At 30.7% G+C, this 27,048-nt stretch overlaps 1 protein-coding gene across 1 annotated transcript in view; it reads right to left on the bottom strand.

Annotated features, from left to right (window-relative positions):
• The window catches only part of LOC115881728 (endochitinase A), a 194,971-nt gene that overhangs the window by 17,261 nt on the left and 150,662 nt on the right, over positions 1–27,048 (bottom strand). Inside the window, exons 4-6 of the mRNA XM_030899344.1 lie at positions 15,542–15,656; positions 10,995–11,155; positions 5,459–5,607 (exon numbers count right to left, since the gene is read on the bottom strand). Coding sequence (XP_030755204.1) covers positions 5,459–5,607; positions 10,995–11,155; positions 15,542–15,656 — 425 coding nt within the window. The remainder of the gene's footprint in view (positions 1–5,458; positions 5,608–10,994; positions 11,156–15,541; positions 15,657–27,048) is intronic.

The following is a 27,048-nucleotide window of genomic DNA, read 5'->3' as shown; positions in this document are numbered from 1 at the left end:
ACTTTTAGTTGTGGACACAGGGCTTAAGGTATCTTCTGTCTCCCTCCTATGTCTAGTAGGCATTCCGTAATCCGTATCCACTGTGTTGGAAGTCCAACTTTTCGTAGTTTTGCCAGTTAGGGAGTTGTCGTCCAGAGTTGTGGTGTCAAAGTAGTCTGAAGTAGAGGTTTTGACGGATTTCTCATCTTCTATGTCTTCATGTGGAATGGCGCAAGTCAGTTGCTTCAGCATGTCTTCTCGATCCTGAAATATAAATCTTTTATCAAGATCATGCAAAAACTTCTACACAAAAATACTATTTGCTTCTTTTTTGTATTTTTTATTAGGAGTCATTAACCAGTTAGAGCCATTCAAATTATTAGAGAACTATAATGTATGAAAACTAGAGAAAGATTCTGTTAGAACTGTTATTTAGGAAGCAATAAGAGTTCACAACAATTGTTGCTTCCAAAATAACAGGTATGCAGTAACAGTGCTCTGCCAGCAACCACTCGCGATGTAATGTTTATGTAATGTATTGCTGCTACGAATTAGAAACGAAAAACTACGAAAGAACTGTTATTTGGAAATAACAGTTCATAACAATTAATTATTGTTGTTTCAAAAATAACAAGTATGAGAGTGCTTTGAGAGCGACCGCTTGCGATGTAATGTGGTTATTGCTGCCGCGTTCAAAGCAGTTTTCAGTTCAAGTGATTTTTAAAAATAACAGATGAGTTTTTTTTATAGAGGACGGTTATGTTATGTAACATAATGTCGAAATCATTATGCCATGAAACTTTATCAGGCATTGGAGTGAGCAATTCGCTTATATTTTTTAATTTCGAAGGCGTAAATAACAGTTCAATAACTGTTATGGCTTGTGGATAAACTTGTGTGGATTTTTTCATTGTACATTTTTTTGCTGCATTTTGTTATGCCTAGTGAGTAAGATTGTAGGTAGATATTAGGTAAAAATGATCATGCATGATAATAAATAAATAAACAAAAAATAATAGGTATTGATAATGTCTCTATTGTTATTTTTAAGCTGTTATTTTTAAATAAGTGTAAAAGTTTCAATTTTTAATCAGAAATAACAGTTTTGTACTTCTGGTGAAAATTATGTACCAATTACATGAAATGTAAAAAATTAAAAGATTTCAATAAAATGTTACATGCAATAAAAGATAAGACGGATTATATAAAACCATATAAAGGCCCTATAACTTTATTGTATTTCTGGTAAAAAGATAGAAGAAAGAAATAACATAATATATTCATATATCATGTTATTAATTTATCATCTTTTATTCACGATTCGACTGTCGAATGTCACGATAAAAAGACTGTGAACACGATGATTGATGATTGTTTTTTTTATGATAAAAGACTGATGTGAACTGAAAACATAAAAAGAATAGACTGTGAACACAATATACACAAAACTTTTTAAAACAACTGAACAATCCTATTTAAAAAATGTTGGCTAGTTATAATGAAAATGGAAATATACTGTATTCATTAAAATATGAAAACTTTTATTTACTGTTATTTTTTTACCTATTTACCACACTTTTCCTTTTGTAAAAACATTCGAATTACTGTATCAGTTTGTATTCCATGATTCCGAAATTTATATCAAAAGTTCTTTAGACATTTATTACTCTGACTTCTTTCAGAAAGGCGTTTTTGTGGTAATTTTCTGATTCCATCTTGATCCTTATCTGAACAAATTCAGCCAGTAATAAAAAAAGGTATAAATTATGAAATGCCCGCGTAGTACTCCAGAAAATGTCATTCAGCGGAGAGAATTAGATTGCTAAAAATTCTTTTAGCTCTGTAATATTAAATGTCCTTTATTTTTGTTTAGGTCTGTCTCTGTTCAAAGTTACGCTTTCATTGGTTGCAAAAACACGAAATAAAAAAGGACTGTGCTGTAGGGGAGTAAACAAACTTTTAATTAACAAAAAAGGAAAAAAAATGTCAATTAATTAGAGCCAAATTAGCTTATTTGATTTTAAGGTTGATAAACAAAAAATATATTAAACGTTATTAACAATTATTTTGTCACAAATACGTTAAACAATATGTACTTATAGGTAATGTTTAATATGATGATGTAAGTAGTTATATGTAACAACGTGTATATCATACACTTATATATTGTGCTGTAATGGTATTGATAAATATATTTATAAATTTCAATTTCATATTTTCACAATGTTAATAAACTCTAAAATTGTTTTTAATAAAGCTAACTTTCATTATTCTCTCCATACGCTCCTGAAAGTAAAAATCAAAGATGGTAATTATTGGACTGTAACATTTTTTCCATTTTGTTAATTAAAATGTTGTTGCTCGCTTACAAGAACAGAAAAAATTTTCTTTGTTTTTCCGAGCATACGAAAACAAGGAGCGAAAGAAAATAGAAAGAAATTTAATAATGAAAGAATTTCTAGGCACCGACTCACTTCTCAGTGATGTTCATTCAAGCATTGCAATGCTTTTTAGTGAGGTATAATTTATACCTCACTGGAAAAATCTGTTGATATAAGAATCAAGGTAAAGACAAAAAAACAGTAGCTACTAAAAGTATGAGTTTCTTTCTAATAGAAAAATGAGAGTATCAAGATGAAAAAAAAGACTTCTAAAAAACAAGCAAATTACAAATAGTTTTTTGCTCGTTTTCTATTTATGTTTTAAAAAAATTTCTGTATTTTACTAAAGTTAATTTAACCGCAGAATAGAAATACAATAAAATCAAATATTGCAGTTGTTTAAATATTATGTATTTTTTCTAAAAGACTGACAAAAACTGATGGTGGTTAAAAGCTTTGTTGTTGTTATTATAACAAAATGAGTTTAATTTAATGCATTTGTTTCCATTTTCGTTATTCACTGACCAGTGGTTTAAAACAACTGACAAAAAAGGCTGACTTGTTTAACGAAACTTTTGTATTAACTTATGCGTTGTAGTTTGATACTTTTTCTCTCGATAAAAGAAACATATTTTCTGTTTACTGTTTTTTAAATAAGTCCAAAATAACGGAGATATTCTACTTTAAAATTTAAAAAAAAAAAAAGATTTTTTGCTTACGTTTTGAGAACCGCTGGATCTTTTCTGGGTTTTCTTTCTTGTAAATTTAATCTACTACCTATGTTGCTATATTATAAAGATATTTTTAGTTTTTTAACTTAAAATATCTTAGATTTATAGTTTGCAACTAAAAATTAAATTTTTCCCTAAAAGTTAAGCAAACATCACCCTATGCATTATTATTATTGCGTAATAAATTATTAGAAAATCCACTAAATACTGTTGAATTTAGGTTATTACATGAAATCTTTTAAAACCAAAAGTTGAATTTGCAAGTCAAGAGGAGAGCTATAGGATGAACCTTAGAGCTGTGTAAAATATACACGCTAATATTTGAGACAGTGTATTATTATTAACTCTTTTTCAAAATCTCCGAAATATCCTCTAACGAACGTCATTCACAGCGAGTTGCTGAATATTTTGTTGTTTGTTTTTTGATGTTTTTGTTTGCGCTGAAAAATAAAAAAGGCATCGGGTCGAGTAACTGCACTTTTAATTAACAAAAATGAAAAATGTTGCAGCCAATTATCGCCGTTGCTCTGTATATTTTAGAGCGCATAAGGACTGAGTTTTAGTAAACAGCATTTTTACTGTAATAACGTGTAAATCATATACATAAAGATTATGGGCCAATGTAATATAAAATATTTTATAATTAATTACTGTATTTAGTAGTTATTTCTGACATGTCAAAAATGTTTCATCACGTCATGACAAAGAGATTGGTGACGTCATTACGGCATTTTAGCGTAGTTCCAGTGCAGCCAATCGAGATTCTTTGAAGTTTTTACCTCTTTTTACGTATGAAAAGAAAGTAACAAAACATCGACAAAATACAAAGGTAGCTGCAGTTTACAAACGCAGTTAACTGCAGCGCGCGACACTTACCCAAATTGTTTTTCTTTCTTCTTGCTGTGTTGCAAGAACATATTCAAAACGAAATTAGAAAATTCCTGCTTTCCAATCTAGGTATAAAAGTTTATTGAGAAAGTTCCAGCTTTCGGTTGTATCGAGCGCAATTCCAAACGTTCATTTATGCGCTATAGAAAATGGAACGGTTGATGCGTTAAAGTTTTGCTTTTCGGTAACATTTTAGTTTTATCTTAAATACAGTATACGTACAGTATGTATTGTCTTGCATCCTTCGTTGCATGCATCCTTCGTAAAAATTTTTGCTTGTTCTAAAATGCTTAAACCCGTTATAATAAAGTTAAAATATGGCGTTTCTATGGTAATATAATTTCGATTTCATTATACATGATTATTAATTTTGATTAACGTCATATTTTTGCTGTTGTTAGAGTATTACATTTTCCGACAACTATTATCACCCTTTTCGTAACATGGAACAAAATAAATTTTGTGCTTCTTTAACATTTTAAAACAGCAGAAAATATGACGTTAATTAAAATTCTATCAATAAAAAGCTATCAACGAATGAACACGAAATTAAATTACCATAGTAACGCCTTTTGATTTTTAGGGCTTTTAGGAAAAAATTCAACTATAAGGGGACGTTCTGTATATTTCAATCTAATTATTTTATTCTTATTTCTTCTTAGCACCAAAAGGCAATAAAACAAGAGGAAAGTGACTTTAAGAATTAATAACTCGATCCGCACTGAGTAATCTCAATTAAACAAACTATGTAGATCTTGTTCCTTACTTTAGATTCTACATCATAAATCATAAGTACAGTTCATACCAAATACAGTTTTAGTTACGTGACTTGCACGGGCTCGACCGGCACAGCGTTACTCACTTTTACATATTTTCTTTTAATCAAAACATTTTAGGAAACAGAAATAATTTTTTTCCGTTCAGCTTTCCCGTTCAACATATTCTAATAAAGTTACGATGAGGTTTTTACGACTATTAAGCTGTATTGTACACTTGGCACCAAAAGAGGTTCTAAAAAGAACAATGTTCGACTGCAAGGTCTGCTAGTAAAATTTTTCAAGTCTTAAAGTATCACAATACAATTCATTTAAACCAAAAACTCGTAATAAAAAACTAGTGTCAAAACGAATGACAATGTTAGGAAATAAATAAATAAATATGGCAACTTGACATTTTTTGCAGCAGAGCTACCACCTGATTCCCTAGCGGGAAATTTAAATTCCGTTAAATCGCGCACTCGATTAAGTAACTAAAAGTTTAATTGATATCGAATATATAAGCAAATTATGACAACTAAAGTAATCGAGTTATTATGATCTGTAAATATTGACAAAGAAATATACCTATATAAATCTAGTTTCCACAACAGTTAACTCACTCTGTAAAGACCGGCATATCAATTATTAACTCCCCAGAGTCCAGGTTGCCAGTCTTGCACAACTTGGAGCGACTCTAAAAGAAAATTAAATTTTAACTCACGGCGTCTCCCCGGCAGGCGATCCTCTTGGTGCCGTCCAGGCCGCAATCCGAAGTCAGTTCCAGGGCGGATTGTTCCGGAATATACAACACGGTCAGGGACGGTAATTCTGTGAGGAGGCATCCCCTAGGACCCTGGGCCCAGGCAGGAACTGCAAACAAAAGTGCACTTTAGCCAGATGACTTTTCCTGTAGTTCTTATCAGGAATGAAGAGTATTTTTAGAATTTCAACACAAAAAATGTTCATTTTTTAATTCTCCATCTAAGAAAGAAATAATAACAGGGTGTTGGGAACAAATGACAACAACTGTCAAGAAAAACTCTCACTTCAACTCTCAAACCAATCAACCATAAGTTTTAAACATAATATTTATTTGTCAAATAACATGAACTCAAAAAACTTATCAAGATTATTGCTCTACTTTGAAGTCGTCTGTGTTTTAAGATGAAATCCTCCAGGAAATTCCAGCCGGACCATTTGAAAAATACATAAAGTCCGGTGTCCATCTTGGGGGATTACATGGCCCGTATAATATTCGCCTTAATAACTTATACACATGTCACATCTTTGCAGCTCTTGCTGGCAATTTCCTAGTTCATGTTCCTATTTCATTTCCAGTTTTATCTCCTCGGGGATTCCCACGACTGGATCTCTCACATCATGTTACGTGGGATGCATTTGCAGTTTCGTATTTAAGGTTAGTTTTACGGTAAATAAAATCGTAATACGTATGTCTTATCTTAAACCGGGTCCAGACCAAGCAGTCAAAAGAGCGACAAGACAGAAACATTCATGTTTTACGACAAAGTTGAGACAAATCCAATACATTTCTGTGACATTTTTGTCTCATTTTCGTTGTGTTTCCAAATTCGGAGACTTTTGAATGTCAAGTCTCGAGTCGGTAAAGTTCTAAGAGTCTCTGTTTTGTCGCGTATTTTACGACAAGTTGTCGGACGCCAAAATACAAGTTCACCTAAAGACATTAATAAAAAATCTCATATAGGGACTTTACGAGTGACACTGTATAATAACTAGTCCGCTCAATTTCTTAATATACTCGACGACATCCATCAATCACAGAAAAAATAAGGCCAAGTTTTCCCACGAGTCATTTTTTATCCCAGCGAAGAAGAACGGAATATAAACGTATTGGTCCGGAGGGATGAGCATCCCTTACTGCCAGATTTGGCAAATATATACGGATGTAGACAAATGATCGAACGTCAGGCGCAAATTTGACAGCTCCTCCGTATATTAATGTTGTTCCGGTAGTGCATATCCGTGTTATTTTCGGATAGACAGCAAAATCGAAACGGGATACACTTTTTACTCTGGAGACCGATGCTTTCTTTTCACCACAGAACAGGAAATTTAGAAGTTAAGAGTTCATAGTTTCATAGTTGTCGATTTTCGACAGCAATCTGTACATTTATATTATTTCGTATATTTTACATTGGATTGATTTTATGGAAAGCACTGTTCATTAAAATGTTGTATCCTATGTTATAGGGCTTGTTTCTCTCTACAATTTCAAGTTTCACAATGTACCGTTTGTGTCCAGGAAGAGTTCATAGTTTCATAGTTGTCGATTTTCGACAGCAATCTGTACTTTTTAGTTTACGATCATTCACAATGTCTAAAAAACACAATTAAAATTAATAGAATATCCTAGCAACAGCTTGCGGTAGTCAGTTGCATCCATAGAAAGAGCCTTATATTTAGTTTATAAAACAATCAACTTTTGACTTTTATCTACAAATTTCTCTTGACAGATGATAATCAAAGACCAAAATGACATTTCTCGCAAATTTTGAAGTATAATTAGTGAAAAAGTCAAAAGTTTGTTACCTTTTTCTACCAATAAAATTGAAAAAGACTTCTTTAGCCTAACTCCATTTAAACTTTTAAAAAAACGATTTAACAATTTCTAGCAATGACTGAGGAACAAAAGTATAAAATCCATCGATAATATCAAGAAGAAACTTCGAAAAAGTTTTTAATAAAGTAGATAAAACAAAATACAACTTGCATAAAAAAGGAATGTAAAAAAGTGAGGGTATATTGTTCGACTTGAAAAGAAAATATAGCTACGAAACAAAGAAGAAAACTGATAACAGGGGGTTTAAGTTTTTGTAAGTTACGAAGTAAAGAAAAAGTGATAAGACTATAGGTTTATCTTCATATTGAACCAAATATCTGAGAGTAAGCTGGTTTGAGCACGTTTATTTAGATAACAGCAAAGAAATGTATCTTTTTTGAAAGAAATATATAAAAAGTTCGTAAATCGTGTTTCCTATAACAAAAAATATAACAGTTTAATGTTTGGAATATAACAATATTTTAGAATATTGAAATTTAAAAATTCTTACCCTTTAAATTTTTTAAACTATATTTAGTCTTCTTATAGTTTATTTTTCATATCAAAAACTCTATACTATATTTTAAACTGTATAGAATTGATCTCGGTGGCTTTCTAGACGTTTGTCTTAACGTATTTTTTTTCTTAAAATAATATAATTACAATCTGTTTATCATAGTTACAAAAATTATGTGTAAATTTTAAATATTTATTTTATTTATTTTTATCATATTCACTTATTCTCGGAAACTTTTCTTTTAATAATAGTTATTTTTAATACAAGGCGATAAAATGGTAAACCGAAAAGATTTATTCGCGAGCGATGAAATCGCGAGTGAATTAATTTCGGGAGACGACAATGCAATTTTATCGTCGTGTATAAAACAATATTTTTTTCCATAGCAAGTTACGTTCTAAAAATATTCAGAAATTATTATTTCAAGGAATTTATTACGAGTAGAAAAAATATTATGCAGGGTTGGCGTTGGTTTCTATGTAATTTGACAAATAAATAAAGCTGTCTCTTTAGTTGTCAGTTTTGAGTCAATATTTTTAATTCTTTTTCGGGTCGATTGCTGATTGAATTGGAGCCAGAAGTTTTAAAATACTTTCTCGAAAAAGTTGCTAGCCCTTAGACTATTATTTCTAATCATCTTAATAGTTGAAAGATCGCTTAAATATAGCTCTTTTTAGGTTTGTTGCATATAATCGAATACGACATGCATATAATCCTTTCCCCCCATACATTTGTTTAAATTCCTGTATTACTTAGGTTATGTACATACAGAGTAAAATTGATTTACACGTACTAAACCATTCTTTATGTTCAGCTAATTACAACTTCCGTTAATTTCAGTTCGGTACATGTAATTAATTACAATGTTCGATCAATTGCTAAGCTATAAATCTCGCAATAAATTTCCCTGTTATTTATGTTGGTTACATTTTTAAATTGAGAGTTAATTTGTTAGCTAACTAAATGAACTTTTCGTTCTTTTTTATGATTTGTAGTCCTTTTTTTCATTATAATGATAGCATTGTTTTATTCTAAATATTATGTCTTTTGTTTTAATAAAAATAAACTATTTATTCAAAAACTATTTTTGAATAAAAAAATACCTATTAATAATCTTTTTATTTATAAATTGAACATCTGAGCAAACTTTTTTTCTTCTAATACATTTTAGCCTCGCTCAATGCTACAGTGAGGTGTTTGTTTCACAGTGAGGTGAGTCAGTTAATTGATTAAATTAATTACAAACATTAATAAATATCTTAAAGGAACTTCATATTATATTACAGGATAAACTGTAATTGATCAAAACTCTACAGTATAATTCGGAAATATACAAAAGCTATTATGCGCTCGAACAAGTATATATTCTTTAGAATTTTAAATTGGGAGCTTAGTATGCAGAGCGAGGGCAAACAGTAGTCTAGATTACGGCAGGGAATATGTGTATTTTGTTCAGAACTTCTCTAATTTAGAAGCTTCTTCTGACTTCTCGTTATGCACTTTCCTATTTGATATTCGCAGAGAGTTCCTTACCTGGTCTCAAGCTCATGTTTGTTGTTTTAATCGTATATTATTTGGATAAAAATTTGTTTAAAATAAGTACAGATTTTATTTGGTTTATTTTTCTTAAAAATATTTTTGGTTGAGACCAATGACTAAAAAATACAAGGACAGGTAACGCCTATACAGACTGTAATAGAATTTGTGATGTTAGAAGCCATTTTTCTGGAGGTAACGAATGAGTCATCAGCTGGTCATCAGCGACAATTTTAGCGATTTTTAATAGTTGTGAAAAGAACTTTGTATAAACTATATTACAATGGTGATTAGTTGTTCAGCTTTTAAGTGTAAAAGCTGTAGTGATAAGAAACCAGCCAGGAGTTACGTTTCATAGGTAAATAAACTGTCCTCTCCACCTGTTTAGTGTTTTTTATTGAATTCGATAATTATTTTTCTGATATTATATGTAGGTACTTGATATACTCGATACTAGTTTTGTACCTTTTGTTAACATTTTAATACGTTTTTTTCGTAATTAATTAGTATATCACCGTATACACCATAGGCGTAGTCAAAACATTTATGAAAAATATAAATATCTCTTCAAGCAGCTAAGTTAAGAAAAATATGTGCCACGGCACTGTTTGAAGGTAGGTATGGTATGTTAATTATACATTAGTCCCATATATAATGGAAAATCTGTATTATTATTATGTATTAATCTATATTTTCCATTATATATTTTGGGCTAGCCGAAAAAAGCCTTTATTTACTATCGATAGTTGTGCCTCGGTGGTACGAAAATACTACCATTGCACGCAGGCCGCTATCTCGCGATGCGGGACTTAATATCTTACCGCTACTTTACGACAAGTCGTATTTATATATTCTGCTGTGCTCGTCGTTTTGTGGAAATACCCAAGCTCACCTGATGATGGGGTAGGGCCCCGAAACCGGTAGTGAGAGCAGGTTGATCCACATTATGACGAACACAGCGTGAAATTAATTTCTATATTAGCAGTTCAAGGCAAGAAACTCTTTATTTTAATAGAATTTTATTAGTCCTATATGTTATATAACCTTGTATTCTTTAGTCATTGGTTGAGACACTATAAAACAATACATTTTTTGTATGATTTTTAAATTTAGTCATAATCTTTGTAACTATGATGCACATATTTTAACAATTTTAACTAAATCACGATAGCGCACATCTTTTTCAAATGAATTAGCAATGATTTAATTTAATATAAGAAATACCAAACAATCGAGAAAAAAAAACGCCGTCAAAGATGGCTAAACGTTATTTACTTGGCCCGTATTCATCTGTTTCTCATCATTCAGTCGTCTTTGACGCCGTTTTTATCGATCATACGGTATATCGTCCTCACGTAAAGATGCAACTGAAAAATCGAAAAAATAAGTTAGGCCACTTGAGACTTCCCTAAACACACAACATTTATCTCGAAGAGCTCTAACTGTATCTATCGCGATATCAAGGCAGTGACTGTATTTAGATTTGACGTATCTTAAAAAATTACAGTTTAATACAGGTAATTTTATATTTTCTTCTCTCATGACAAACTTTTTTAACCTTTTATTTAAACTAATTATTGATGAGGTCTTCTACAAACGGATTTTGAATTGTATACGTATACTTACTGGGCAACTCGCAAATGAAAGCAGCTACTTCCGGTCCACCACATGGTAGAGGGTGCCACAGAAAGTCAGCAGTGGGGTCAGTAACTGCACAAAGAGACTGACTGTCCTCTGTGGGTAGAGCTTCTTGCCAGTGGCCTTCACCAGTGAGAGGTTGGAAATTTCTGAAAAATAATTATTTTATTATACAGGGTGGTCCCAACTGTATTCCGGAAACTTCGGCAACATATTCTGCAGATAAAAATAAGTAAAAAAGTTCGTATAAATGTATGTCCTCAAATGCTGAGTTTCGGAGATACAGGGTGTCGAAGTTTCATATTTACTTCAATTTTTTCCAAATAATTTCTGAAGTAACGTCAATATTTGAATGAAAATTGGTGAGTGGGAGTTTTTTGACAGGAGAAATTTGATTTTGATGTCAATATGATTCCTATTTGTAGGGGGCGCCACCTACATATTTTTTAACTGGTTTGAAGAGTAATAACTTTTCGTCCGTACCTGTATAAAACTACTGAGTACAAAAATATACATTTATGTTTTTTTCGTAAAAAAGGTCTCTTGGTAAAAATCGCTACGAGTAATGGTTCTCGAGATATTTGGAATCGAAATTATCAATACCTGTCATCATTGCCATTATCAATACCTGCCACCTACGAACTGTTTTGAGGAGTAATAACTTTTCATCGGTACCTGTATAAAACTACTGAAAATATACAATTCCGTGATTTTTTACGTATAAAATGTCTCTTGGTAAAAACCAAGAAATAAATTAAAAGAATAAAAATTTTAATTAATAAAACAGTTTCTGTTGAACTTTTGCCACAAAAACATTTCAAATTTATGATATTTCAGTCTAATAACTATTTTTAATTAAGTTAAATTTATGTCAATGATGACAGGTATTGATAATTTCGATTCCAAATATCTCGAGAACCATTACTCGTAGCGATTTTTACCAAGAGACCTTTTTTACGAAAAAAACATAAATGTATATTTTTATACTCAATAGTTTTATACAGGTACGGACGAAAAGTTATTACTCTTCAAATCAGTTAAAAAATATGTAGGTGGCGCCCTCTACAAATAGGAGTCATATTGACATCAAAATCAAATTTCTCATGTCAAAAAACTCCCAGACACCAATTTTCATCCAAAAACTGACGTTACTTAAGAAGAATACGCTGCCGAAGTTTTCGGAATACAGTGCGGACCACCCTGTATATGATATGTATAATAAAAATGTTATCGTTTACTATACTTTATAAAGGCAATCAACCAACAAAATATTATATATTTATAATATGAGTGTTGTAATTTCTATATCACACAATCTATACATTTTTTATTATCTATGAGTAGAACATTTTCAATCATACTAAACTATTACTTCTGTTTATATGGATCGTCGAAGCAAGACTTAGGATGAGCTATGCATCTCAATTATCTTGTAAATGACCGTTGGACTTTATTATCTCACTGAATTACGTCATTGTCTCCGTTGCACAACAGTCATAAAAGCTACACATCTATTACCAGCGCACTTAATGGCTTCCGAAACATTCGAGTAAATTACGTTTGCAGAAGCTTGATAATGCTTGCTGAAAATATCTTTCCTTAATTAGAATTAAAATAATATTAAATAATTTGCACTGCTAATAATTGTAATTATTTAGAACATAAGAGTGGCATTTTTTTAGCTGAAATCACTTATAAAAACAGATATAAAAATCTCGTATATAGAAGCCTATAAAAAGCCAATATACAGAGAGGAGTAAGACAGGAATGTGTGCTGTCTCCTTCGTTGTTTAATGTTTATTCTGAGGCTATTTTTCGGGAAGCCTTTTCTTCAACAGATTGCGGTATTAAAGTCAACGGCGAAGTCATTAAAAACATTAGATTTGCCGATGACACAGTTCTTATTGCCGACTCTGATACTGGACTCCAGAGTTTAGTGGAGCGAATTGAAGGCTCCTGTAAGAAATACGGGATAAAGATCAATTCCTCTAAAATTAAAGTCATGGTATTTGGAAAGAACCAAAGTGTACCAATTCCAATTAAAATAGAAGGCAATACCTTAGAACAGATCTGCAAGTTTAAATATTTGGGGTTCTGGATAGTTAACACCTTGAACAACGACGTGGAAATAAAAACCAGAATAGAACAAGCGAGAAATGCATTTTTAAAAATGGAGAACGTGTTCCAAAACCCCAGATTGGACCTTGAGTTGAGAATTAAGCTCTTCAGGTGTTATGTTTGGTCAATCCTATTATACGGAGCAGAAACATGGACGCTGAAAGTCTAAGAGATAAATCACCCCGAATCGTCGCATGGACAGCCCATATCACAAATATCGAAGTTTATAACATAATAGGCAGAGAAAGAGAATTGGTCAATATAATAAAAATAAGAAAAACATCGTACTTAGGGCATATATTGAGAAATAAAAAATACCACGTCTTACAACTAATAGTTAAGGGTAAAATTGAAGGAAAAAGATGTCTCAGCAGGAAGAAACTATTTGGTTGAGGAACATCAGAAATTGGACTCACCTAACTTTTGAAAAACTCATAAGGAAAGCCGAGAATCGTGAAGATTTTGCCAATGTATCATTTCCTTTGTTCCGACTTAGTAGATACTGTAATTTAGACATCGTACTGAAATATTAACCACCAGAAATCAACACAAAAATTAAGTTAGCATGGGGTACTCATGGAAGAAACTCAATCATATTTAAATCTAGAATGTCACTCTACCTAAAGAAGAAAACATTCGACCAATGTGTATTACCAGTCATAACCTATGCGTACGAAATCTGGACACTTAAAACGGACATCATAAGGAAACTGCAGGTCGCACAACGTTCAATGGAACGAAATATGCTGGGAATAACCAAGAGAGACCGTCAAAGAATAGAGTAGTTCCGACAAATGTTTCTATGTTTAGAAAAAAATCTAGAATGAACAACAGAAACGTGTTTCATGTAACTGGTTTCAGCTATTCTAAAGTTTAGAAACTCAAAATTCTGCATTTCCGCAGTTGAGAGTTGAAATGACTTCCAAATACTAAGTAAACAAATATTTCCTTAACTTAACTTTTATGCTTTTAGTATCATCACCTGAACTATATTCAAGTAATAAAACTAGAACCGTCTGTAATTATCGTAACACTTACTACCTAACCCAATTTTGAAAGGTTTCCCTAATAAACCATTTCACCCTCCCTAGGACCCCTATCCCTACTTATCCCCAAAATACAAACACACAACCAGACCACAGTCGTTAAACTCACGTATGTACGAATTTCTGCTGTATCTAAGGGACTTGGACTTAGTTTTAATGAAAAGAGTTACTACTAAGAGCAAAAAGTTGTAGGCACAAGAATTTTTTTTTATATTTAGAGAGTTATTTTTTACCATTATCTAATAAGTTTTAGCTTTGCTATTATTGGATTTGTGACAATTAAAAACAGTATTTTTAGAAAGAATGTTTGTGTATCCTATTAAATAATGTTTTAACATCGACAATAGACGTGTATAAATGGTTATTTTTTATACAAGACGATAATGCAATTTTATCGTCGTGTATAAAATAATATTTTTTCCATAGCGAGTTACGCTTTAAAAAATATTCAGAAATTATTATTTCAAGCAATTTATTACGAATAGAAAAAAATATTGTGCTGGGTTGGCGTTAGGTTGGCGTTGGAATACAAAAATTTTCAAAAATGGAACAATTAAAAAACGTGCGAGAAGAAATAAAGTTTTTAACCTATCCTCGCTGTTAAAGTACTATTTTATCTACTATTTTTGATAGATATAAGGCAATTTTAACAGTTGCTATGGAAAAAATGTTATTGTTTTTATTTTATTTTAAGATTACATTATTTATGTCGTATTTTGTCTCTTTTTAGCTTAGTTTCCAATAACTTTCACAAATTCACGAAAACAATCAAAAACGAATTTATCAAAATTCGAACGGGACATCTATCTGCCACGTCAGCTAGTTACAAGTAAAAATTTAACAAATGGCAAACGTAAAATCCAATTTAACGCCGAGATGGCGCAATCAATATTAAATATGGACGATATTTATCAGGGGATACAAGGCGAGACTCATCACGATAATGGCACGGCTTTAAATCGCGCAAAAGGGTTACATATTTCATGACACGATGAAGGGAATAAAATGGCAATTCGAAACCGATCTAAGAGCTTAATTTAGATCTCTCCGGAACGGGGAGCTTCTTTTAGAGCGCGCTTTGATTTGCTGATGGCTCTTTTACTTAGAGAGTTTGAGAAAGAGAGCTTAGAGAAGAAAAATAGAGTGTTTTTCATACGGTTTACTCACGAAACGATGTACCCAGCAACTTGCATAACTTGAAAGAGTCTTGCACAATGATCCAACCACCAAGGCTACTTATTTCCCTGTGAGACTAAGATCAATATCAAAGGAGTCTTGGACTAGGTCTTGCATTTGCTCATCGCGCATTAACAGAAATGTGTCTTTGTTTTCTTAATGTAAGATTTTTTACCGATAGGTTTCAGTACTTACGTCCACGAGAAAGTTGTTTTCTCTGAAGTTTTCGACAATCCAATCCATACTTTTTCTGTTATGTCCAATTCTTTAAGGTATGCTCTGATTGCATCGTACTGAGATGACGAGTCAGCTGAAAAAAAAACACATCCTTTAAAAGAGAAAATCACTTATTATTCAAAATTTTTAATTTAATTTTACGAAACTTCATATAAATTAGATAAACGTATGTTATTTTAGATCTCAAATTTTCGAAAAAAGAATTAATGCATTTTGTTAATTCATACTAATATTACATATTTTAATTTATTAAAAGATATTAAAAAGAGTTGGATATTTTCGATATTCAACTGTAATTTAAAATATTGTTGATCGTTATTTGCATATATGTCGAATTTTCAAATAAATACTATTTGGAAAACTGCACGCTCCACTGCAATAATTTATTAGCGCCACATTTTGTAATATTGTATCAATAATAGAGGAAAAATGTCGGAATAATATTTAAAATTTATTCAGGCATTTATGGGAACAAGCGACCGTTTTTAAAATATTATTATTTTCGAAATGTTTCAGCGTAATAATATAAATTTTATGTAGAATATTTGTTTATAGTGGATTATCAATGGAATTGCCAGAAAATCGGCAAAAAAAAGTTTTTTTAATTTCTCTCAAAATGAGGGTCATAAATGATCTAAACACAAAATATTTTTTCATGGTGTCTGTCTGTCTGTCTGTCCGTCTGTAACACGATAACTCAAAAACCGCTAAACCGATTTTAACGAAATTTGGCACGAAAATACTGTGGCACCCGAGAATCTGGCCATTAGTTTTTGATGGGGGTGGGGGGTTGGTAAGGGGGTATGGGAGGGGGTTAAAAATTTTAAAAAATCGTAACTCCAAAATTACAGTAGCTAGCGAAACGCGGTTTTCAATTTAAGATTAGGAATAATATTTGCAACAAAATTTGTAATAACATCAAAATCAGTCAAAGTCGCAGTTTTTGAGATAAAAAAAAATTGGAAAAATTCCTTTACTTTGAAACTAAAAGAACTGAATATTTTAGTATGGGCGGCTATACGTGCCTTCCGGCGCCAGTTTTTTTCAAAAAAATGTGCCCTCCTCAAACCATAGGTAAAATCTGCAAAATTACAAAAATATTTTTCTAACTGGCTCATAAAAATACTCTCTATACATACTCAAAAGTAAAAAGTTCTAGGTGTTCTGTAAAATGTCAATATTTAAATATTTTGTTGTAAATAATAAGACTACATTATAATGCTAAATTAAATTGTCCTACTTAAATGATAAGACCAGCCTAAATCAAATGGGCTGGTCTGGTCTGGGCTGGTATCTATCTGATAGAACCTGGTGGTTTTAGGTATAGGAAATATTAAAAAAAACTGAAGAAGCACGACAAGCGTTCCTTCCACCTAAAAGTGAATCCATTTACCAAAAGGAATATAAAAAATACCTTTAGTGGCTGGGACAAAAATATTGTAGCAGGAGATTACTGTAAATTTATTATATGTGGCATTAATGATGTAAATAAATTATTAAAGTAGTTAGATGAGTGTCCATTTTCATTTTATATTATTGTAAAACCTATACTGTCAAAAATAAACCACCTAACCAACTGTCAAAATCTCTATTATATTTCATGGTTGTTACCTATAAAAGGCAGAGGCAGTTATGGTATTTTAATTCCCGTTAATAATGTCCCAAGGGGGTTATGATTCTATTTATGGCTGGAGTAACCAAGACGATATAAGCTTATATACAGTAAGAGATAAAATATCTATTTTTAACTTCCTATGCCATTCAAGAAGCAAAATAATTTGTTGTTCGAGAACAGCTCGTAGGTTTCCCTAAATACCTAAGAAGCTTACTCAGATTTAATCAAAGTAGACATCATTTGCTGAGGCTATATTGTAACATCTTTTATGTCTATGAAATATGGAACTTGATATTATAAATCTCAGTAGTAAAATTTCACTATTCAATAATCCTTATTGAAAGGAATTGAAAATGCAAAATTGCAAAATTTATGCTCCTGGAATAATAGATACATAAAAGTTATATGGCATAATAGCCTAACATATACCGAGTAGTTTTTAAGATATCGACTTTCTCAATCGACACTGGAATAAATTTATTATACAGGGGAAGTCTTAAATAAGTGCAAATATTTTTAGGAGTAGTATAATTCGACCCCAAAAACACGATTATGAGGTTTTTTTCACGGAAAAAAATCGTATTTTTTTTTAGTTTTTAGTTAAAAAGCATTTCTTCACAACAAATTGATTTAGATCGATAAAACATCTTCTTTTTTACTAAACCTCACTTCAATATTAAGCAGTATGAAGCAAGGTAAGCTAGTTTAAATATCAGTAATAATGATTTTGTGTAATAATTAGCTTTAAGTATTTCTTTATAATAAATCAAGTCAAGTTTATTGTGTCTATATTTTTTGTTGTTTTTATTGCCATGCATCTTCTAAGACTGCGACACAAGCAATATACAGCGATATATAGTGTTACTAAAAACCAGGAAGCAGAAAATTGATGGTGCAATCAGTGGAGCGTATATATTTGGTCTCCAATATATGTCAGTAGTTTAAAAAGTGAAATAACTTTAATATATTGCTATATTTATCTTTAAAATTGCTATATTTCATATATTCATATATCTTAAACATTAAAAATGTTGTTATTTTGTGATCACATTAAATTTAAACAATTCTCATTGGAGGCTTTGGATATGACATCGATATCGGACGTATATGACGCGGTCAAACGAGCACTTAATTTCAACTGACAAACCGTGAAACAAATCAAATGCTCGTCAGTTAGACAGCATGCTTGCTTTGATTATCGAGATATTCACTGGTGTATCTGGTTAATTATCAGGTGGACTTTATAAACTATACGTTGATCAGTAACTGTTAATTTTAGTTCCTAACTTTTGTAATAAAATATAACGTTTGTGTTATTAATTGCTTAAAAATATATATTTTTTTTAAGAAAAATATATTTTTGCACTGAAAAAATATAGATTTAAAAGAAAGTATCAGTGTTTTCATTTCTACTAAATAATCTAGTTTGATTGGCTATTAAATTTTGGAGGAACATTTTCCTTGAAAATATAGGAATAAAACTGGGAAAATGAAAAGAAAACAAGACGTAGGTAACTTTTGACCGTTTGGACAATAATTCTTGGAAAATTTTTCGAGATCGACTTTTAGTATCCAGCTTATGAAAGATCTGAAAAAGGGTAAAAGAAAGTGGGTTACAGATACCGGAGATAGAGAACTAACCTCTGTAAAACCGTCTCAGATACTGGTTTATCAAAGCCCTGAGACTGTATGATGAGTTATAACTCAAGAAAGGAAGACACAATAGATAAATACTGTCACGACTGTTTTTTGAGAGTTTTCTATACACATACAGAGGTGCTGATGAATTCACTATTGTATTCTGCGGCACAATAAATCATCAGAAATTCTGAATTTTTCTATGTGTCTGTCTTGTGACAAAACATAACATTTTAAATATTGTTTCATTAGACTGTCCAACGTTTTTGCGAGCGAAAAAAAAGTTTAATCTAAAAACTCTGGGAAAAAATATGCGCTGGTCGCTGTCGCCGAGAGGACCTTTTTTAATATAAAAGATAAATGGATCCGTCAGAGCGGTTAAAAACGCTGAGGATGCTGCCAACTAATATGCATTAATTAAATGATTTATGTTTGTGGTGGATGCAGGACGACACAAACATAATAATAAAAACTTACAACAAAAAACAATAGTCGTTAAAAATGTGCAACGCTATTTCGCAATTTTGTTTTAGTTTTAGTGCAGAATTTTTTATAGAAAAATGTTTTAACTATCCTTTTTTCAGCTTTGTTGAGTAAGAATTAGAACATCCCGTTAAACAAATCCATCTATACCTTAAGTTTTGCAGACGATCAATTAGTACTGGCACAAGATCCCGACGATCTCGAGCCCAGAAAGCTAATCGAATAATACAGCACAAGTTCAAATATTTACTGAATGCCAAATAAAGTAATTTTTTTCGAAAAAAAAACGCTGTCGACTTATTTTGTTCGTTTGTGCCCTATCCCGATTAGATTTCCTTCTAATTTACACAGTTCTTCTTATCAGATCAAAGGGGGCCCCGATGCGGAACCGGAATATTCGATTCGGTGTACAGAATTTCCCGGGAGGACCGAATTTAATATTTCATGTCTGACACGCCACTCGATAGGAAACTCTATTCCATTCGCGTTTTCCCACTGTTTCCCACTCACTTTTCACACTTTTATGGATCTTTCATAAACTGGATGCTAAAAGTCGAACTGAAAAAAAATTCTCGACAATTATTAGCCAATCGGTAAAAAGTTATCTCTTGTTTTCTTTTGATTTTCTTATTTTTAATAAGCCATTGACAAAGGGATATATGGAAGGCTCAGTCTTCGTGTCATGAAAAGGATAGGACTACAGGGGAATTAAGAGAACCACAATAGATACGTAAAGGCTGCAGTGGAGTAAAGGTTCAAGTTTAAACCCCCAACTGTACTTGCCTCCATGTTTTGTAATAAAGTTAGGAATACAAATCTTACAGAAATAAATTAAATCTGGCTTCACTCTATTATTCGCAATTAAAGAAAAATATATTATAGAGAATATTTAGCATCACTGAATTCTCTCACTGATGTTGGTCACCCTTTTTATTACGCTTTTGATAGATCTATAAAAGTCGATCTCGAAAATTTTTCCAGGAATTATTATCCAACCGGTCAAAAGTTACGTCTTATTTTCTTTTCATTCTCCCAGTTTTATTCCTATATTTTCGAGGAAGATTTTATTTCAACATTTAATAGCCAATCAAACAGAATTATTTAGCAGAACTCAATAGATACTTGCTCATAAAATTTGACATTTTTCCTTAAAAACTCTAGATATTATTATAGTAAAACTATTTCTAATAAGGTAGCAAATTTAACTCAATAAAGAAAATATTAGTTTTTGTAAAACTGGTGTTTTGTAACTGTTAAATCATTCTTGTTTCCTTCTTTCTAATGGCATCCTTAAGTTGTTTCAGTCCCTTGATTGACTATGTTAGCGCGGAAAAACAACTTGATGTATTGCTAACGTGTACAACTTTTTATTTTTCTTGTAGGGAACTCGTTTCCGACTTAGAAGTTTAGTTTTTTTTTGATAAATTGATCACTTAATTACCTACAGAAAAACACGGCACAGTCTTGATACCGTTGAAGTTGTTTTAGGTGAAAAATTAACCCCAGATTTGTTATTCAGGCAACAGCTTAACCGAGGTATTAGAAAAAATACTTTTTTTGATTAATAATGATTAATCTTATTTATAAGCAAAAATGGATTCAAGCAGTTCGACGAAACAAGTGAGTAAACAAAGTGCTCGTTATATAATCAAAAATTAAATAGACATATACTATGAGAGTTGCAATATTAATGGTATATTTTTTTAATCAACTAGCAACTAAATGTTTTATGAACATCTTTTGAAATATATACAGGTTGTTAACTCGACAGTTACTTATAGGGGAACAGAATGGCAACACTGCCTGTTGAGAACGCATGCATTATTGATTTTTCTGCCGACTCGTCCCATCGCGTCACACCAATGTGCGACGATTTTTACCTCGATTTTTTTGAATCTGAACCAATGTTCAGATTCAAAAAAATCGAGGTATAGGGGTCAAGAAAAAAATTTCGAAAATTTCAACAATGACATTATTTTCAATAGATGATGGGTCCCTTTATTCAAATTTATCACAATCCACTTTTTAATCGTAATAAAAAAGCGTACAGGAATGTTGTTTTCGTTAGATTTTGTAGTTTAAATATATTTGCTGATAATGGTTTAGTGTTGCTAATATATTTTGGTTCGTAATTTAGAGACTTTATGTTATGAAGCGACTAGTTACCACAAACATAGTAGGAGCGTTTTTTTGAAAAAAATTAAACTTTGAAATTGCGTATCTTTAGAACTCCGCAGATCTCCGCTTCTGTATTTTATAATTTTTAAAAGGTATTATACCAAGTTTAATTTACTACAAGTATCTTACCCCAAGAGACCCCGAGGTAGATGATATATAAATTAGAATTTTAAATTGACCAGTAGACTTATTTTTGTTCCATGGATAATTTCTTAAATTATTATACTAATATTTTTTGAGTAACTCTGGAGTGGTAAAAGTGTAACTGTAGAGACTCACATGTTCCACCCGTACTCTATTCCTTTTATTTTTAGGAACAATAAGCCGCAGATCAATATGTGAGAGGTTTTTGAAAATGGGTTTTAATAATAGGCCAGAAGCGGATATTATTGATGAAATTATTTCATTTTTGTGTGATAATAATATTCCTAACATATTATCAAAAAACAGCAAATTGAAAATTTTATTTATAAATGGTCAGAAAAGTAGAGGAAATGTAATTATACTTGGAGCAGTTTTATTTCCAACAATTGTCTCTGGCTGAATAAAAATTTACTTCAAATGGAAGAAAATCAATCTTTTGATGACCCTGGCCCTTCAAGATGAATTTTTTTTTCAGAATTGTCCAACTCCCAAAAAAATAAAGAGATCAAAAGTATATATTGCCAAGGAATTAATTTATAATATCTTACAGAAAAAAACATGTTTTTTATTCACATAATGCTGCAAATATTGCATTATTGATTTTAATTAATGGCAAAGATTAAGAATCAATTTATTTCTAGGAATTAGAGATTCTTACACCTCTGAAGTTCTGGCATATGCTATAGTTTCTAATTTAAGGAAGGAACATAAAAATGAGACGGCAAAAGAAGTCCGAATATTAATGTCAATCAGATAGTGAAGAGGAACTAGAAGAAAGTAGTGGTGAATCATGTCATGAACAAAATGAGTTTGAAGACTCCATTTAAGGTATATACTTTACCCTTAATATTCTTTGTCACAATGACCAAACTTACAAACCAAAATAACATCAGCGCGTCTCGAACGGTAGACAAAAACTATTACCTAACACCTATCATCTCTGTTCTTTGTCTGATTTCTCTCCCCCTAGTTTGCGAATAAATATTTTAAAAATCAATAATGATTTATGTATACAGAGTGTCTTAAAACTGAATGTTTTAAATTTAAAAACATATGTTTATTTTAAAATAGACGGGGTCATCTTAAACTATAGAGAAAAATGTCAAAACTGTCAAATCGATTGATCTCAATAATTCCAGATCACTCAGTGAATCATTCATCACAAAATTGACAAAAAAACTCAGGGTCAGATATAGTTAATTAATAAAACATTATCAAATACTTTTTTTTGTTTCTGTTAACATTATGAAAACTTTATTAGACTTCCTAATTAATTTTTTTAATTAAAAATATCGTATTTCTCATAAATTATTCATTACAAACTCCCGTCAAAGCTTTTGTTTCGAAAAAATGCATTAGTTTGACGGATAATCTTTCGGATGATTTGAAAAAGTAATCTTCTTATGTCTATAAACCTTCAGACCTAGAGGTATATTAAAGGTTGCTTTCCTAAAACGGAGGTATTAGCTTTAATCCGGAAAATTAATAATGAAAAACCTAATGGATTCTTGCGGAGGAAAAAACTTTTCATTTACTCTGTAATAACAAGAAAATTTTCTTAATTAAAATTTCCTGTCGATGGTGCTTTTTGCTTTTTCTTTTAAATTTGCAAAGAATTTGATATAAATAAATATTGTTTTAAAATACTTTATTAGAAAGTAATGTAAAACATTGAAATAGACTAGAAAAATATGTAAATAACTAGCGTTTACCAGCGACTTCGTTCGCGAATGGGAGCACACCCCCCCCCCATCACCCCTCATAGCTTCACCACTGACAATAGTCACCAAAACCCATCTCGTCATATTAAAAAATTACATCAAAAAGTAATGATAAAATTGAAAAAATTGCATATTGATCGTGATCGTGATCAGTTCATTTCGCTCTTAAAAATTAACCAAAGCATGTATTGACATGAATCAAAAAACAAAATGCTCAGGAGTCATGGTTCTGACTGTAAAATTATATTTTAGGAAAATTTTCACACGAAATTATTGCACAGGGTGTTTTAAAGTTATGATAAAAAAAACAACCCCTTGATTAACCCTGTATAATATGCCAAATACTAAAGTTTATAAAAAACTGAGTTTACGAATTAAAGTTAATATAATTATATACAGTTTGCTAAAAAATTCATGAAAATAGGTCAAAAAATAACAAAAATATAACACTTTAAATTTGATCAAAAATTTCTCTGTTGTGTTTTTTCTGCATCTGAGTATATATCTCAAACAAATTGCTATGTATTGAGTGGTGGTTTTTCCTAAGGAAAGATATATGAATATAAATTTGATTTTCTCAGCGTATTCTATGCATTCTCTTCTCCGGTTCCGCAAAACTTTTATTTTTCCAATAAATAAAGAGGAATCCAAACACGAATTCGTGCATTTTTCACTGCATGTCGAAGAAATAAGCGGGAACCAACAAGGCGTTCTATTCAAAGATAACTTTTTTCGTTGAAAGAGTTCCTGAAATATTGTCAGTAGCTTTTTGGAACAAATACGCCTGGATACAGGGTGAAAAAGCTTCGTATCAAGTTTGTTCTTTGAGATTTTTATTTTTTTTCTGCAAAATGAGAAACAAAAAAGATTACTCTACAGTCTGCAGTATATGTTCTCGGATTGTCTTTACAAGAGTAAGAACTTTTTTATTATTAAGATTTTAAAAAAAAATTTATACAAATTTAGCTTGTTCTAAAATGGTTAATACCGATTGTACTTTTCCAACACTCAAAAAAAAAACATGTAAATATGTTTGATTTTTTTTCAAATTGAAAATTTGAAAAAATACAGACGGTTTAACAATTTTAGAACAAGCAAAATTTTTTATGAAGAATGCATTTTTTTCAAAGTGTTAACAATAAAAAAGTTTTTCCTCTTGTAAAAACAATCCGGGGACATATTATACAGGGTGTCCCAGAAATAAGTGCAAGTATTTTAAGTGGTGGTAGATCTCGATAAAAGAAACATATTTTCTCTTTATCGTTTTTCAAATAAGTCCAAAATAACGGAGTTATTTTAGTTTGAACATTTCCAAAAAAAATGATTTTTTGCTAAAATTTTGAGAATCATTGGATCTTTTCTAGATTTTCTTTCTTGTAAATTTAATCTAAAACCTATGTTATCAAGAAATTATGTTTTTTAACTAAAAACTAAAAAAAACTATCAAAAAATTTCGAATTTTCAATTTTTTTGCTCATAGGCGTGTTTCTCGGGTTGAACTACACTACCAGTTAAAATACTTGCACTTATTTCTGGGACACCCTGTATATTTTTACTCAGAAAATTTTGCAAAAATTCTTGTTCTAAAAATACTGATGCTATATTGTATACCAAGGGGTTTTTAAAATACGACAATTTGTAGTTGAAAATGTTCTTTTAAGAACGAAACATTTCTTAAATGAATTGATTTTGGATATAGCAAAGGCATAACAAAACATAATGTTGGATAAAGACTCTGCTCATTCATGATACATAATACAGAGTGCTCAATTAGAAATAGTAAGAAAAATACAATATATAATTTTGATTTATCCTGTATACATAACTGAATAAAGAGTTTTTTTAATGAAATATTGGGTGTAGCTTTTCGAACAAATACATCTGTATATAGAGATGTTATCGAGGTTATTGATAGGGGGGTAGTCTGTAGCTATTGTAGCCTTTTGAAAAGTTATTAATGTTGAAAAAAAGAAGAGAAACAATGCATCGACATAATCGTATTTGCCATTCGCTCGGTTTTATTTATGGGGTGTCCCAATAAATCTTGCTTGTTTTATGATTTCAGTTCGATTCTCAAAAATTCGGGACATTGCTAAAAAAAGTAATATTGTAAAGGGTTATAATATGTTTTTTAATTTAATATATCATCAAATGTATCGTTTTTTCAGAAAACTAAACAACGTTATTCACGGCAAATGTGCTAATTAAAGGTAAAACAGGAAGTGACCAAAAACAATTAAATGCGTCGATCAATCCTAATTTATGTCATATACTAACATACCAAATCTGTTTATTTTATTTAAATAAATAAAACGTACTAGGGGATAGGGGAGAGAAATCCACTTTTGAGAAACACCCAGTATATGTAAAATCGGAAAAAAGTGAAGTAAAGAAAAAAGTAATGTTTATTAATTTTATGATCGTCATTTGATAATTATTTTTATTTAACTTTCACGTGAACACAACAAACCTTTCATTTTAAACTACTGCATTTAAAATTCTTTACCCTGTTTTGTTGATAGCCCTTTACAACAATCAATTAGTACAAAACAAGACAAAATCTAGGAAAAATTAAACTTGTATCTTTTTTTTTCGATAATTACTTTGTTACAGCAAACGATCTTCAATTTCCAACGAATTTTCCAGCAAGTAACTTTTCAAAGAAACATAATATATTTATTTCTCGATAAATTAATTGCCTGGTATAACTGAAACTTAATAGCCCTTAAAATTTCCCTTACAAAATCACTTTTCTTTTCATTAGTTTAATGAAAGCCGTTCGGAGAAAAACTGCCTTAACCCTATAAAGTTTCCCCCAGATGACAAAAAAATATAAAATATTTTCTTTTATACTTTCAAATTATAAGTGAAAAACCCTCAGTCCTTTATTTGAGACACAAAAACAGACAGTTTTTGTGGCTTGATTTCATTGGTTTTAGATGGGTCCTTGATAATAATATCTTATTGATTTATTTTCTTGGGAAGATTTATTAATAAAACGGCTTAAAAAATGTTTAAGAGCCATAATTGATATTGATTTAAAATTAATCCTATAATATTTTTGAGATAAATTTTAAATAAAGTTCATTTTTAATGAAATTTTGAATATAATATTTTTGGACACTCTGTCACATTTCTCAAAAGGGTAATTTTTCCGAAATCTTTGTTAATTTGGGTTATTTTGGCTATTTTTTGGTAGATTTTGTTTATCTACAAAAACTATAAAGCAAACCATAATAAAAATTAATTAACTTACTTAGTTTTAAAAGAAAATGCTCTTATTTTACACCAATAATTATTATATTTTATTTATTTCTAAGATTTTCTATAATATTGTTTCAAAATTCCCATAAATAAGTCAAATAAAAGTAAAACAGTATTTTTATTAAACCCTTGTATGTGTTTTTGGTATATGATCAATCAGCACGTCAAACTAGCAACAATATTTTATCAGTAGCAGGCAGTGGTAAACAAACAGCCAGTCAAGTGCCGTGTGAAAATTGATTTCGAACATTTTCCGATTTTTTTGCCGAAATACTTGGGCCACAGTGATTTTTTTAATAACATAGCCTTTCTAGGAGTTCGTGACGTATATTAAAGGGGTAAGTTTTTCGAAATCTTTATTTATTTGCGTTATTTTGTTCATATTTTATTTAATTTTTTGACCTATATGGTGACATGTCATA

Source organism: Sitophilus oryzae, unplaced genomic scaffold (assembly GCF_002938485.1).
Source record: "Sitophilus oryzae breed Bouriz unplaced genomic scaffold, Soryzae_2.0 scaffold_172_pilon_pilon, whole genome shotgun sequence".
Classification (NCBI taxonomy): Eukaryota; Metazoa; Arthropoda; class Insecta; order Coleoptera; family Curculionidae; genus Sitophilus; species Sitophilus oryzae.
The sequence above is the reverse complement of the archived record's forward strand: the minus strand, read 5'-3'. Positions and strand labels throughout refer to the sequence as shown.